The sequence below is a fragment of the Scyliorhinus torazame genome, chromosome 8 (genome assembly GCF_047496885.1).
Source record: "Scyliorhinus torazame isolate Kashiwa2021f chromosome 8, sScyTor2.1, whole genome shotgun sequence".
In the NCBI taxonomy this organism is placed as follows: Eukaryota; Metazoa; Chordata; class Chondrichthyes; order Carcharhiniformes; family Scyliorhinidae; genus Scyliorhinus; species Scyliorhinus torazame.
The window spans coordinates 61,325,832-61,341,159 of NC_092714.1; the positions used below are offsets into that span (position 1 = coordinate 61,325,832).

Sequence of the window (15,328 nt, forward strand, 5' to 3'; positions counted from 1 at the left end):
TGGGTGTCTTAAAAAATATTAAGGTAGATAAGTCCCCAGGGCCTGATGGGATCTACCCCAGAATACTGAAGGAGGCTGGAGAGGAAATTGCTGAGGCCTTGACAGAAATCTTTGGTTCCTCACTGTCTTCAGGGGATGTCCCGGAGGACTGGAGAATAGCCAATGTTGTTCCTCTGTTTAAGAAGGGTAGCAAGGATAATCCAGGGAACTACAGGCCGGTGAGCCTTACTTCAGTGGTAGGGAAATTACTGGAGAGAATTCTTCGAGACAGGATCTACTCCCATTTGGAAGCAAATGGACGTATTAGTGAGAGGCAGCATGGTTTTGTGAAGGGGAGGTCGTGTCTCACTAACTTGATAGAGTTTTTCGAGGAGGTCACAAAGATGATTGATGCAGGTAGGGCAGTGGATGTTGTCTATATGGACTTCAGTAAGGCCTTTGACAAGGTCCCTCATGGTAGACTAGTACAAAAGGTGAAGTCACACGGGATCAGGGGTGAGCTGGCAAGGTGGATACAGAACTGGCTAGGTCATAGAAGGCAGAGAGTAGCAATGGAAGGATGCTTTTCTAATTGGAGGGCTGTGACCAGTGGTGTTCCACAGGGATCAGTGCTGGGACCTTTGCTCATTGGAATATATATAAATGATTTGGAGGAAAATGTAACTGGTCTAATTAGTAAGTTTGCAGACGACACAAAGGTTGGTGGAATTGCGGATAGCGATGAGGACTGTCAGAGGATACTGCAGGATTTAGATTGTTTGGGGACTTGGGCGGAAAGATGGCAGATGGAGTTTAATCCGGACAAATGTGAGGTAATGCATTTTGGAAGGTCTAATGCAGGTAGGGAATATACAATGAATGGTAGAACCCTCAAGAGTATTGAAAGTCAAAGAGATCTAGGAGTACAGGTCCACAGGTCATTGAAAGGGGCAACACAGGTGGAGAAGGTAGTCAAGAAGGCATACGGCATGCTTGCTTTCATTGGCTGGGGCATTGAGTATAAGAATTGGCAAGTCATGTTGCAGCTGTATAGAACCTTAGTTAGGCCACACTTGGAGTATAGTGTTCAATTCTGGTTGCCACACTACCAGAAGGATGTGGAGGCTTTAGAGAGGGTGCAGAAGAGATTTACCAGAATGTTGCCTGGTATGGAGGGCATTAGCTATGAGGAGCGGTTGAATAAACTCGGTTTGTTCTCACTGGAACGAAGGAGGTTGAGGGGAGACCTGATGGAGGTCTACAAAATTATGAGGGGCATAGACAGAGTGGATAGTCAGAGGCTTTTCCCCAGGGTAGAGGGGTCAATTACTAGGGGGCATAGGTTTAAGGTGAGAGGGGCAAGGTTTAGAGTAGATGTACGAGGCAAATCTTTTACGCAGAGGGTAGTGGGTGCCTGGAACTCGCTACCGGAGGAGGTGGTGGAAGCAGGGACGATAGTGACATTTAAGGGGCATTTTGACAAATACATGAATAGGATGGGAATAGAGGGATACGGACCCAGGAAGTGTAGAAGATTGTAGTTTAGTCAGGCAGCATGGTCGGCACGGGCTTGGAGGGCCGAAGGGCCTGTTCCTGTGCTGTACATTTCTTTCTTTGTTCTTTCTTCCTTTGAATGCATCAAAGCAAAAGAGAAAGCCTATAATGTGGCAAAGAGTAGTGGGAAGTCAGAAGATTGGGAAGGCTACAAAAACAAACAGAGGATAACAAAGAGAGAAATAAGGAAAGAGAGGATCAAATATGAAGGTAGGCTAGCCAGTAACATTAGGAATGATAGTAAAAGTTTCTTTAAATACATTAAAAACAAACGGGAGGCAAAAGTTGACATTGGGCCGCTCCAAAATGACGCTGGTAATTTTGTGATGGGAGACAAGGAAATAGCTGAGGAACTAAATAAGTACTTTGCGTCAGTCTTCACAGTAGAAGACATGAGTAATATCCCAACAATTCCGGAGAGTCAGGGTGCAGAGTTGAATATGATAGCCGTCACAAAGGAGAAAGTGCTAGAGTAACTAAGAGGTCTAAAAATTGATAAATCTCTGGGCCCAGATGGGCTACATCCTAGAGTTCTAAAGGAGATAGCTGAAGAAATAGTGGAGGCGTTAGTTATGATCTTTCAAAAGTCACTGGAGTCAGGGAAAGTCCCAGAGGATTGGAAAATCGCTGTTGTAACCCCCCTGTTCAAGAAGGGAACAAGGAAAAAGATGGAAAATTATAGGCCAATTAGCCTAACCTCGGTTGTTGGCAAGATTCTAGAATCCATTGTTAAGGATGAGATTTCTAAATTCTTGGACGTGCAGGGTCGGATTAGGACAAGTCAGCATGGATTTAGTAAAGGGAGGTCGTGCCTGACAAACCTGTTAGAGTTCTTTGAAGAGATAATAAATAGGTTAGACCAAGGAGAGCCAATGGATGTTATCTATCTTGACTTCCAAAAGGCCTTTGATAAGGTGCCTCAAGAAGACTGCTGAGTAAAATAAGGGCCCATGGTATTCGAGGCAAGGTACTAACATGGATTGACGATTGGCTGTCAGGCAGAAGGCAGAGAGTTGGGATAAAAGGTTCTTTTTCGGAATGGCAACCGGTGACGAGTGATGTCCCGCAGGGTTCAGTGTTGGGGCCACAGCTGTTCTCTTTATATATTAACGATCTAGATGACGGGACTGGGGGCATTGTGGCTAATTTTGCCGATGATACAAAGGTAGGTGGAGGGGCAGGTAGTATGGAGGAAGTGGGGAGGCTGCAGAAAGATTTAGACAGTTTAGGAGAGTGGTCCAAGAAATGGCTGATGAAATTCAACGTGGACAAGTGCGAGGTCTTGCACTTTGGAAAAAAGAAGAGAGGCATGGACTATTTTCTAGACGGTGACAAAATTCATAATGCTGAAGTGCAAAGGGACTTGGGAGTCCTAGTCCAGGTTTCTCTGAAGGTAAACTTGCAGGTTGAGTCCGTAATTAAGAAAGCAAATGCAATGTTGTCATTCATCTCAAGAGGCTTGGAATATAAAAGCAGGGATGTACTTCTGAAGCTTTATAAAGCATTAGTTCGGCCCCATTTAGAATACTGTGAGCAATTTTGGGCCCCACACTTCAGGAAGGACATACTGGCACTGGAGCGGGTCCAGCGAAGATTCACACGGATGATCCCAGGAATGGTAGGCCTAACATACGATGAACGTCTGAGGATCCTGGGATTATATTCATTGGAGTTTAGGAGGTTGAGGGGAGATCTAATAGAAACTTACAAGATAATGAATGGCTTAGATAGGGTGGATGTAGGGAAGTTGTTTCCATTAGCAGGGGAGACTAGGACCCGGGGGCACAGCCTTAGAATAAAAGGGAGTCACTTTAGAACAGAGATGAGGAGAAATTTCTTCAGCCAGAGAGTGGTGGGTCTGTGGAATTCATTGCCACAGAGGGCGGTGGAGGCCAGGACGTTGAGCGTCTTTAAGACAGAAGTTGATAAATTCTTGATTTCTCGAGGAATTAAGGGCTATGGAGAGAGAGAGCGGGTAAATGGAGTTGAAATCAGCCATGATTGAACGGTGGAGTGGACTCGATGGGCCGAATGGCCTTACTTCCGCTCCTATGTCTTATGGTCTTGAAGTGCTAAATATAGATTAATGTTTGTTCTGAAGATGTTTTGTTCAAGTCCATACACATTTACACGAGTAAAATCAAAAATATTTAGCACTGACAAGCTATTGATTCATGCTCCATTTATGTTGTCCTTACCCAGTTATAATGATTTCAGGGTATGTTTGTGCACCCAAATTCCATGTACCACCACCAATTGGCCATTCCTAGGAAAACACAAAAGACAGAAATCATTAGGCTGGTTACAAAGTAAAGTTTACACATTTTTAACAATGTACAGTAATTGATTACCTGTTTGTGCAACTTCCAGGTAAACAGAATGTCAAAGATGAACTGTTAACTTTAATAGTCTGATCTATTCAGAAACCTGAAGTTGGATTAATTCTGACCATCTCTCCTTCAAATGATCAAATTAAAATAAATAGCAAAAAAGAATATTTCTGAATTACTTCCCAGTTCAGTAAATCCATTTTATAGGTTACAACTAACATCCATGCTGAGTTGGATGTAAGCTGAGAGAGGAGAATTAAATTGAGTTTATTCCTGTGTCATGCGAGAGTACTTTTAAGACATGGATGTTTAAGCAATGTACCTTTAAGAAAACAGTGATGTCAGAGAGTGGGTGGGGCTGAGGTCAGGTCAGCCATTTTTGCAGTTTAGTTTTGCAGGTTTTTAGTTTCAGTTTTAAGAAGAGCTGGGTGTGTGTCTGTGTTTTGCAGTGAGCTGGATCTGCTGTGATCTCTGCCATGAAAGACCATCTCTGGATCATTTGGGTGATTTAAACTTATAATAGTGAAGCCTTTAACTTGATGTGATACTGTTTAAAGGTGTTAAGTCTCTTGGAAGTTTGAAGGGACATTTTAAGGAGTTATTTACTGTTGCAATATTTTCTGAGTTATCTTTGAAGTAAGGGGTGTTAAGAGATCCAATGTTTATTTAAGTGTTAAGTTGAGTTCATGGAATAAACAGTGTTTTGTGTTTAAAAACCCACGTGTCCATAATTGTAATATCACACCTGGGGAAAAGCCATGTGCTAGGAAAAGCAACAAATCCATTAAAGGGAGAGGTTGGTTGAACTCCATGATACATTTTGGGGTTCTGAAAACGCCTCCCCCAGAACACCTGACTCAGCTCATTGAATTTTGGATCCTTCAAAAACAAATAATACTTTCCAGAAATCATCTACAAGGATATGTTTTCCCTATCTGTTTATATGAATGCCATTTGGAATACCACACTAAATGTTGTCCTCAGCATAGACCAAAAGATGAACACTTCATTATCTGTATTGTTCAGTACTCCCTAAGTACTAAAACTTAGAAAGGATCTGTAAATGATAGATGCGTTAAATTAAGTACTTGCATTAGTCTTCACAAATGAAAGGCAGTACAAAATTATAATCTAGTTAAACTAGCTCAAGAACTTAGAAACCATTTAAAGGTTAGTAAAAGAAACTTTGAAAGAACTGACGGAATTGAAGAAACTATTAACAATTACAGGTATCACGAGAACAACTTACATTTATATACCATGTTTCGAATATAAAACTTTCCAATGCATTTTAGAGTAACATTAAGAGGCAGCAAACACTATGGCCGAGGAGAGTTTAAAAGTAATTGAACGATTGGATAAAAGATGGGGTTTGAGAAGGTTTATTAAGGAAGAGAATTATAGAACACATGGATTGATAGTGTGGTGGAGACAGGTTCAATTGAGACACTCAAAGGCATTAGATAATTATTTGAATAGAAATAATGTGCAAAGGTATGGAGAAAATACAGGGTGAATGGTGCAAAGTCATAACGTTCATTTGGAGAGCCAGTGCAGACACTGGGCCGAATGGCCTCCTTCTGTGGGATAATGATTCTGTGATTTCAATTTCCTCATTGCAATTTCTTCCCTCTCCCTCTAACTTCCAACAGCCTCTGCATTATAGTACAGCCCATTCTTGATGACTTCAGACAACACCTCAATTCATCAGACACCTTTGCCTATGATTTCACCACCACATCTGCTCTCCCTCCATATAAATTTGCTGACCCATTTCCTTGGATACCCCTTCAATCATTTTGCTTTATTAGTCTCGGCACCACATTTTTTAATCATAGACAAAACAGCTTCTAACACTCCCTTTTTTCCTTTATCATGCAGAACTTTTATCTGCCTCCAATCCCTTTGTCATCAAGCGCCTATGAAAAAAACACTTCCATAGCTTGATCACAAATTTCAAACTCTGCCCCATGGCCTTCCTCCTATAATGCAGTACGTTTTGTTTTGCTTCAGGCCTGCTTAATTTTGGTCTCTCCTCTGTCTTCAAAACACTTACACAAAGAAAGAAGCGGAGATAGTGGCTCTGACAATACTGATGTTGGGCAGCTGCATGTCCTTTGGGCAGAGTGGTGCCCTGGCACTGCTGGTGCTACCTGGGTGCCCTGGCATTGCTATCCTGGCACCCTGGCAGTGCACCTGGGTGCCAGCCTGGCACTGCCAAGATGCCCAGGTGGCACTGCCAAGGTGCCAAGCTGGCATTTTATGCACGTCTGCGATCGGGACGGGTATGCCCGACGTGGGTGTTGGGGGTGAGTGCGGGGGGCCGGGAACCGTCCCATATTGTGTTTGGGCTGGGTGGGGGTGGGGGGGTGGGGGGGAGGTCGTTACAATGGGGAGTTGCAGCGAACGGAGCTCCCCGCGATACAAAATGGGGCTATGTACGGCCTTGGCCGCATGTTCAGGTCCCTTATTCAACGCGAGTTGTGTTGAATAGCCATGTGTTTCTCGGCCTGCGATTGCCACGAAACACATGGCTAAACGCGCTCACTAGGGGACTTTGTTCCCTTTTGGCAGAAACGCGCCCCTAGTGAATGGAGGGATGGAACACTGTTAGGAGGTGCAGAAAAGCTACTGGCAAGTTTAAACATTGCTTGAATGGTCATAATGATGATGGCCAAGAAACGAGGTCCATGGATTGTCAAGATGGAATTAAAGAGTTTTGAGTAAGAAAGTACAGTTTAAGTACTGATGGTGGATCCGGAATTGACTTTTGCATTGGAAAATGATCACCCCGCCCCCCCCCCAGGATTAGTGCAGGAGGGAGATCTCACAGCAGTGGTCCCGACAAACATAAATGTGAAAGTAGAGGTGCCATAGCTTGAATAGATTAGACAGTTAAATAAAGGGTGTAGAACAGTCTCGGAACAGAACTAGAAGCAGAAGTCTTCATTACCATAAAGCTTTGGTGGCTGCCGATAAACCCAAGGATAAACCAGTAAGGTTGACAAAACAAAGAAAATTAGATAGTTGCAGAGAGTTTGGAGTTTATTCTCAGATTCCAGATAATGGGCAATCCCTTAGCTATCCGTTAGGCGGATTTGTGCTGAAAAATACCTTACAGATGGGACTTGGATCAGATTTACACACCAAAAAGATATGCAAAGAGAAATTACTATTTTGTAGTATCACAGGTTTTCCCCCAAAGTAGGTCAATAGCTTTCCCATTCCTGTTTTATGTTGTTCAAAAATAGCACAATATTCCGTGAAACTGTAAAATGTATACCGAAATGTCAAAATGTTTGATGATGAAGACAATTTAGTATTGATCATTAGGGTAATTTTTAATGATTTTCAATGTTTACATTTTTATATCACAGAACACTTGGCAAATATTGAACAAAGAAAATATAACTGTACCTCTGCCAACAGTAGAATAATCTCAAATGCACCAATATAAACAAGAATAAAGTGCAGTCCATTACCTTTGTGCTATATCCCTGCTTTTTTTGTTGTTTAGCTCCCACGGAATAAAGTGCAGGTATCAAATCAGGAGGGCAATCAGCAAAATACTCAGAGCAAGTCACTGGAGACTCGTGCACATCCATTGGATATGGATTTTCAAAGATAGGAAAACTGACCAGGAAAATCAAAAATAGTAATAAATTTTAAATAGTAAAGACAACTTTATGCTCAGACAATCAAGCCATAACTATAATTTATAGTAAATAGAAACCAAGGAGGGGAAATGAATGCTAGAATTGAAAGGAAGGTGGGGTTTGGAGTTTCCACTACTTTCCTGATTCCTCCCCCACTCACCACCAGATCAAGTCGGAGCAGGGAAGGGTACTGATGTGTTGGGTGCTTTGGATCCGTGGAACACATACAAGCTACAGACACTTAAAATAGTGCAACACTATTTTATTAAGCTAGAAACTGTTGAACATATTTTCACTGTGGGTTAACACGATGTTAGATTAAACTAAAGACCTATGCCTATCCTAACCAGTCTTTGCACTCAGCACATGGTGAAGATCTATGCTGTAAGCTCTGCCCTTCTGAGAGGCTGCATCCCGAATGAGCGGGAAAGCTGATGCCCTCTGTCTTTATAGTGCGTGTGCTCTAACTGGTGATTGGCTGCGGTGTTGTGTGTGTTGATTGGTCTTGCTGGGTGTCCATCAGTGTGTGTGTCTGCACCATGATATACTGGTGTATATTATGACATCCCCTCTTTTATGTGGCAATAAATAATGTGTGATAATGTTCCGAACTACGTGTGGGGTGCGAAGACATATTTACAGGACTATGGACATGAGAACTAAGCTATTTACATGGGAAGGTGCCTGGTGCAGAGAAGCAGTATGCAACAAGAGTAATGAGATCAACACTATATACAAACCAGGGAAACGATCAAACAAAGCAACAAAACAATTCAGAGAGTCCATAAATTCGAAAAGTTCACAAATCTAGTCTCTGAGGTGGGCGACGAATTCTGGTTGACCGCCTCAAGGGTGGGTTGAGAGCCGCAAGTTCAGGAGCGGGCTGGACTGCGTCAAAGTCAGGGGGAGGCAGAGTGACAGGGAGCTCTGCAAAGTCCGTGGCAGGGTCAGCAGAAGGGGCGAGGCGACATTGGAGGATCACGTGGCGAGCGTGGAACGAGACGAAGGGCGCGTAGATTGCGGCGCAGAATAGAGCCATCCGGTAGACAAACCAGGAACGAGCGGGGGGCCACCTGCCGAAGGACAACAGCGGTTGCAGACCAGCCACCATCCGGAAGATGGACGCGGACGTTGTCATCTGGAGCCAGAGCAGGAAGACCAGCTGCACGCGAGTCATGAGCCGCCTTGTGCTGTGCACGAGACAGCTGCATCCGGCGAAGGACCGGAAAGTGGTCGAGGTCTGGGATATGGATGGATGGCACCGTCGTCCTCGGGGTGCGACTCATGAGTAATTGGGCTGGCGACAGGCCAGTGGACAGTGGGGCGGAGCGATAAGCCAGCAAGGCAAGGTAGAAATCAGACCCAGCATCGGCAGCCTTGCATAGGAGCCGTTTGACGATATGTACTCCCTTCTCTGCTTTGTCGTTGGATTAGGGGTACAGGGGACTGGACGTCACATGGGCAAAATTGTACCGCCTGGCAAAGTTGGACCATTCTTGGCTGGTGAAGCAGGGGCCATTGGCCGACATAACCGTGAGCGGGAATACGTGTCGAGCAAAGGTTTCTTTACATGCACGAATGACTGCAGACGAGGTGAGGTTGTGCAACAGTATCACCTCCGGGTAATTCAAAAAGTAGTCCACGATCAGGACTTAGTGTCTACCCAGCGCGTGGGACAGGTCGATGCCCACCTTGGTCCATGGTGACGTGACCAACTCATGCGGCTGCAGGGTCTCACGTGGTTCGGCCAGCTGGAAGCGCTGACAAGTGGGGCAGTTGAGCACAGTGTTGGCTATGTCCTCATTAATGCCGGGCCAGTACACTGCCTCTCGGGCCCGTCGGCGGCACTTTTCCACGCCAAGGTGGCCCTCGTGTAGTTGTTCCAGGACAAGCTGGCGCATGCTGTGCGGGATGGCAATGCGGTCCAGTTTTAGAAGAACCCCGTCTACTACCACCAGATCATCTCTGACATTATAGAATTGAGGGCATTGGCCCTTGAGCCACCTGTCTGTTAGGTGGCGCATGACACGCTGTAGCAAGGGGTCAGCCGCCGTCTCGCGGCGAATTTGAACGAGGCGTTCATCCGAAGCAGGTAGATTGGAGGCCGCGAATGCCACATGGGCGTCAACCTGGCAGACAAATCCCACTGGGTCACATGGAGTGTTGACTGCCCTGGAGAGAGCATCAGCAATGATGAGGTCCTTGCCTGGGGTGTATACCAGCTGGAAGTCGTATCGCCGGAGCTTGAGAAGAATACGTTGGAGGCGAGGCGTCATGTCGTTCAAGTCTTTCTGTATTATATTGACCAGCGGGCGGTGGTCGGTTTCGACGGTGAATTGAGGAAGTCCGTAGACATAATCGTGAAATTTAACAACACCGGTCAGAAGGCCCAGGCACTCCTTTTCTATCTGCGCGTAGCGCTGCTCCGTGGGGGTCATCGCACGTGGCGCATATGCAATGGGGGCCCATGATGAGGCCTCATCACGTTGAAGGAGCACTGCCCCAATGCCGGATTGATTGGCATCGGTCGAAATTTTGGTCACCTTTGCTGGATCAAAGAAGACTATGACCGGGGCTGTGGTCAGTTTTGCCTTGAGTTCCCTCCATTCGCGCTCGTGGGCAGGGAGCCATTGAAAGTCTGTTGTCTTCCTGACCAGGTTCCTGAGAACCGTGGTATGAGAGGCGAGGTTAGGGATGAATTTCCCTAAAAAAGTGACCATGCCAAGAAATTGGAGGACCGCCTTCTTGTCCTCTGGTGTTTTCATAGCTGTGATGGCAGCTACCTTGTCCGCATCCGGCTGCACACCCAATTGGGAGATGTGGTCCCCGAGGAACTTGAGTACTGTCTGACCAAAAGAGCATTTGGCCCTGTTGAGGTGGAGGCCATGCTCATGTATACGTCTGAATACGCGCTGGAGACGACTAACATACTCCTGCGGGGTGGTGGACCAAATGATTATGTCATCGACACAGACGTGAACACCTTCAATACCTTCCATAATTTGTTCCATAATCCTATGGAACACTTCTGATGCAGAGATGATCCCAAACGGAATCCTGTTGTAACAATGGGCGGGATTCTCCGACCCCACGCCGGGTCGGAGAATCGGCAGGGGCTGGCGTGAATCCCACCCCCGCCGTGTCCCGAAGTCTCCGCCACCAGAGATTCGGCGGGGGCGGGAAGCACGCCGTGCCGGTCAGCGGGGGTGGGAATCGCGCCGCGCAGGTCAGTGGGCCCACCCCCTAGCCCCTCAAGGTGAGGGCTTGGCCCCTAAAGATGCGGAGACTTCCGCACCTTTGGGGCGGCCCGACGTCGGAGTGGTTCCCGCCACTCCATTACGCTGGAACACCCTGCCTCACCAGGTAGGGGAGAATCCCGCCCAATATCTTCCAAAGGGGGGTTTAAATGTGCAGAGTTTCCTGCTGGATTTATCGAGCTGGATTTGCCAGAATCCTTTTGAGGCGTAGAGTTTGGTAAAGAGCTTGGCGCGAGCCATCTCACATGTGAGCTCTTCGCGCTTGGGAATTGGACAGTGCTCTCTCATAATATTGCGATTTAGATCCTTGGGATCAAAGCAAATTCTCAATTCGCCGGAAGGCTTTTTTACACATACCATGGAACTGACCCAGTCGGTCGGTTCCGTGACTTTGGAAATCACTCCTTGGTTCTGGAGGTCCTGCAGCTGCTGCTTGAGACTGTCCTTAAGGGGTGCTGGGACCCTGCGAGGTGCGTGCACCACAGGCGTGGCATTCGGTTTTAATAAAATCTTGTAGGTGTATGGGAGGGTGCCCATGCCCTCGAAGATGTCGTGGTACTGGTTGATAATGGCGTTGAGCTGCGCCCTGAAGTCAGTGTCCTGAAAGGCAGATGCATCAGCAGGAGAGAGACTGAACTCTGAACTAGGTTCAACAGCTTACATGCCTGCGCGCCAAGCAGGGAGGCTTTCGAGGAGCCCACGATTTCAAAGGGAAGGATGGCTTTGTGTGATCTGTGCGTCACTTCAAGTTGACATGAGCCGCTGGCAGCAATGTCATTGCCATTATAATCTAATAGCTGGAAGGCTGATGGCAGGATAGCTGGTTTGTCACGAAGGCTTTGGAGGTCAGAAAACATTGCCGCTTTAAGTGGGCAGAGCCACAGTTGCCGCACGGTGTAGCGTCAGTACGTTCGCTGCGCCACCACGCATGCGCGGTGCAGTCGTACATGGTGCGCGCCTGCGCAGTACGTTCGTCGCCGTCCCCTCGTTCGGTGCGCACAAGCGCGGGAGTCCGCGAAAAGCACGCAAAATGGCCTCCCTCATCCAGGCTGAGGCCCTGGAGTTGCTCGATTGCTTGGACCCGTTCTGCCTCGTGGGGACCTTGCCGTGCCATTTCAGCCGCTTGAATGTGGGAATACCGACTAATGGCGTGTTCATGTAGCACGCAGGTCTCGATGGCAATCGCTAGGGTGAGCTGCTTTACCTTGAGGAACTGCTGGCGTAGGGGGTCCGACTGAACACCGAAAACGATCCGGTCGCGTATCATGGAGTCGGAGGTGGACCCGTAATTACAGGACTGCGCAAGGATGCGGAGGTGGGTGAGAAAGGACTGGAAAGGTTCATCCTTACCCTGCAAACGCTGTTGGAATACATAGCGCTCAAAACTTTCATTCACCTCGATGTTGCAGTGACTGTCAAACTTAAGGAGGACCGTCTTGAATTTTGATTTATCTTCACCATCAGCAAAGGTGAGAGAATTGAAAATGTGGATGGCATGGTCCCCGGCCGTGGATAGGAAGAGAGCGATCTTCCTGGTGTCTGGGGCAGCTTCCCGGTCTGTGCCTTCAGGGTAGAGCTGGAAGCGTTGTTTGAATATCTTCCAGTTGGCCCCTAGGTTACCGGTGATGCGGAGCGGCGGCGGCGGGCGGACGCTGTCCATTTTGCACGATGGCTGTATGCTGGTGGAAGGCAGATCACTTGCAGGTAGGTCTAAGAAGTTCTAACATCCCTCAACTACTGGTACCATGATGTGTTGGGTGCTTTGGATCCGTGGAACACATACAAGCTACCAACACTTAAAATAGAACAACACTATTTTATTAAGCTAGAAACTGTTGAACATACTTTCACTGTGGGTTAACACTATGTTAGATTAAACTAAAGACCTGTACCTATCCTAACCAGTCTATGCACTCAGCACATGGTGAAGATCTGTGCTGTATGCTGTAAGCTCTGTCCTTCTGAGAGGCTGCATCCCGAATGAGCGGGAAAGCTGATGCCCTCTGTCTTCATAGTGAGTGTGCTCTAACTGGTGATTGGCTGCAGTGTTGTGTGTGTTGATTGATCTTGCTGTGTGTCCATCAGTGTGTGTGTCTGCACCATGATATTATGACAGGTACTTAAGGACCTCATCCTTCCACCAGGGAGGATGGTGGTTGTTGGTAGGGGCTCCTGATTGAGCATCCTATGGACCAAGGAGGTCTGCCCCAAATGTAAGACCAACCCCTGCCCTCCACAAAAGCCCAACTCCTTGTCAAGGCCCGCCTGAGTGGTCCTGGCCTAGTCCATAAACTAAAGAGTTGCTGGTCCTTTAATTGGCCTGTGAGCTGTGCCAGTGCCAGGACTGAAGAGCTGCTGGCCCTCTGATTGGCTAACAGCTTTTGGAGGTGGATCCTCTACCCTTAAAGGGCAATTGCCCAGAGGGCAGGCAGTTAACAGTATTAAATCCAACAAGCTTCTGAAAATGGCTGTGGAGGACTTGCCTCTGACTTTACGGCCACTGCGGCCATAAAATCCAGCCCTAAGCACTGTTGTGAGAACATAATTGAATGCTATAGCACAAAAATAAATTAATTTTTCATTAATTATAAAAAACAATCCGCATATTGCCTGCATGCATCACTTTGTGGGTGCAGTTGTGCAAAAAAGGACACAGACCAACAACACTAACTCTATCCCTTTTCAGCTGGATACGCAATTTCAGTGACCATACGTGTGGGCAACAGTTACAGCTTGAAACAAATGGAACTTAAATTAAATGGCAATTAAATGGAAATTACACAAATGCCATCCACATCATTTTGTTTTGTCTTTACATTAAGGATGTATGCCAGTTTTCATGAATTCCCATATAAGTTGCATATTCTCAGTTAGAGATCTTTAAATGGCCAGGTTTTAAAAGGTAAGGTCTTGCCCAACATCTTGAAACTATATACGGCCCTTTCTAAACTAATTTAAATATTGTTCTGTTCATGCCCATAAGGAAAATTGGCCCAAATTGTGCCGTTCAAAATTTGGTCTAGAACATAGAAAAATACAGCACAGAACAGGCCCTTCGGCCCACGATGTTGTGCCAAACCTTTGTCCTAGATTAATCATAGATTATCATAGCATTTACAGTGCAGAAGGAGGCCATTCGGCCCATTGAGTCTGCACCGGCTCTTGGAAAGAGCACCCTACCCAAGGTCAACACCTCCACCCAACTCTAAGGGCAATTTTGGACACTAAGGGCAATTTATCATGGCCAATCCACCTAACCTGCACATCTTTGGACTGTGGGAGGAAACCGGAGCACCCGGAGGAAACCCACGCACATACGGGGAGGATGTGCAGACTCCGCACAGACAGTGACCCAAGCCGGAATCGAACCTGGGACCCTGCAGCTGTGAAGCAATTGTGCTATCCACAATGCTACCGTGCTGCCCTTAAGAACAAATTAATCTACATTATATCATTCTACCGTAATCCATGTACCTATCCAATAGCTGCTTGAAGGTCCCTAATGTTTCCGACTCAACTACTTCCACAGGCAGTGCATTCCATGCCCCCACTACTCTCTGGGTAAAGAACCTACCTCTGACATCCCCCCTATATCTTCCACCATTCACCTTAAATTTATGTCCCGTTGTAATGGTTTGTTCCACCCGGGGAAAAAAATCTCTGACTGTCTACTCTATCTATTCCCCTGATCATCTTATAAACCTCTATCAAGTCGCCCCTCATCCTTCTCCGTTCTAATGAGAAAAGGCCTAGCACCCTCAACCTTTCCTCGTAAGACCTACTCTCCATTCCAGGCAACATCCTGGTAAATCTCCTTTGCACCTTTTCCAAAGCTTCCATATCCTTCCTAAAATGAGGCGCCCAGAACTGTACACAGTACTCCAAATGTGGCCTTACCAAAGTTTTGTACAGCTGCATCATCACCTCACGGCTCTTAAATTCAATCCCTCTGTTAATGAACGCTAGCACACCATAGACCTTCTTCACAGCTCTATCCACTTGAGTGGCAACTTTCAAAGATGTATGAACATAGACCCCAAGATCTCTCTGCTCCTTCACATGGCCAAGAACCCTACCGTTAACCCTGTATTCCGCATTCATATTTGTCCTTCCAAAATGGACAACCTCACACTTTTCAGGGTTAAACTCCATCTGCCACTTCTCAGCCCAGCTCTGCGTCCTATCTATGTCTCTATGCAGCCGACAACAGCCCTCCTCACTATCCACCAATCTTCGTATCGTCTGCAAATTTACTAACCCATCCTTCAACTCCCTCATCCAAGTTATTAATGAAAATCACAAACAGCAGAGGACCCAGAACTGATCCCTGCGGTACGCCACTGGTAACTGGGATCCAGGCTGAATATTTGCCATCCACCACCACTCTCTGACTTCTATCGGTTAGCCAGTTCATTATCCAACTGGCCAAATTTCCCACTATCCCATGCCTCCTTACTTTCTGCATAAGCCTACCATGGAGAACCTTATCAAATGCAAGTCTAGTTGTGATTAGGCTTGCAGGATATAGGACCCAATTTTGAAATAGGTACCT

The 15,328-nt window shown here is 46.5% G+C and overlaps 1 protein-coding gene across 5 annotated transcripts in view; it reads right to left on the reverse strand.

The window, feature by feature from the left end:
• Positions 1-15,328, reverse strand: part of stxbp5l (syntaxin binding protein 5L) — an 879,402-nt gene that overhangs the window by 393,085 nt on the left and 470,989 nt on the right. For all 5 annotated transcript variants that reach the window (XM_072513712.1, XM_072513711.1, XM_072513708.1 and 2 more), the window contains exons 12-13: positions 7,346-7,496; positions 3,732-3,799 (exon numbers count right to left, since the gene is read on the reverse strand). In XM_072513712.1, coding sequence (XP_072369813.1) covers positions 3,732-3,799; positions 7,346-7,496 — 219 coding nt within the window. The remainder of the gene's footprint in view (positions 1-3,731; positions 3,800-7,345; positions 7,497-15,328) is intronic.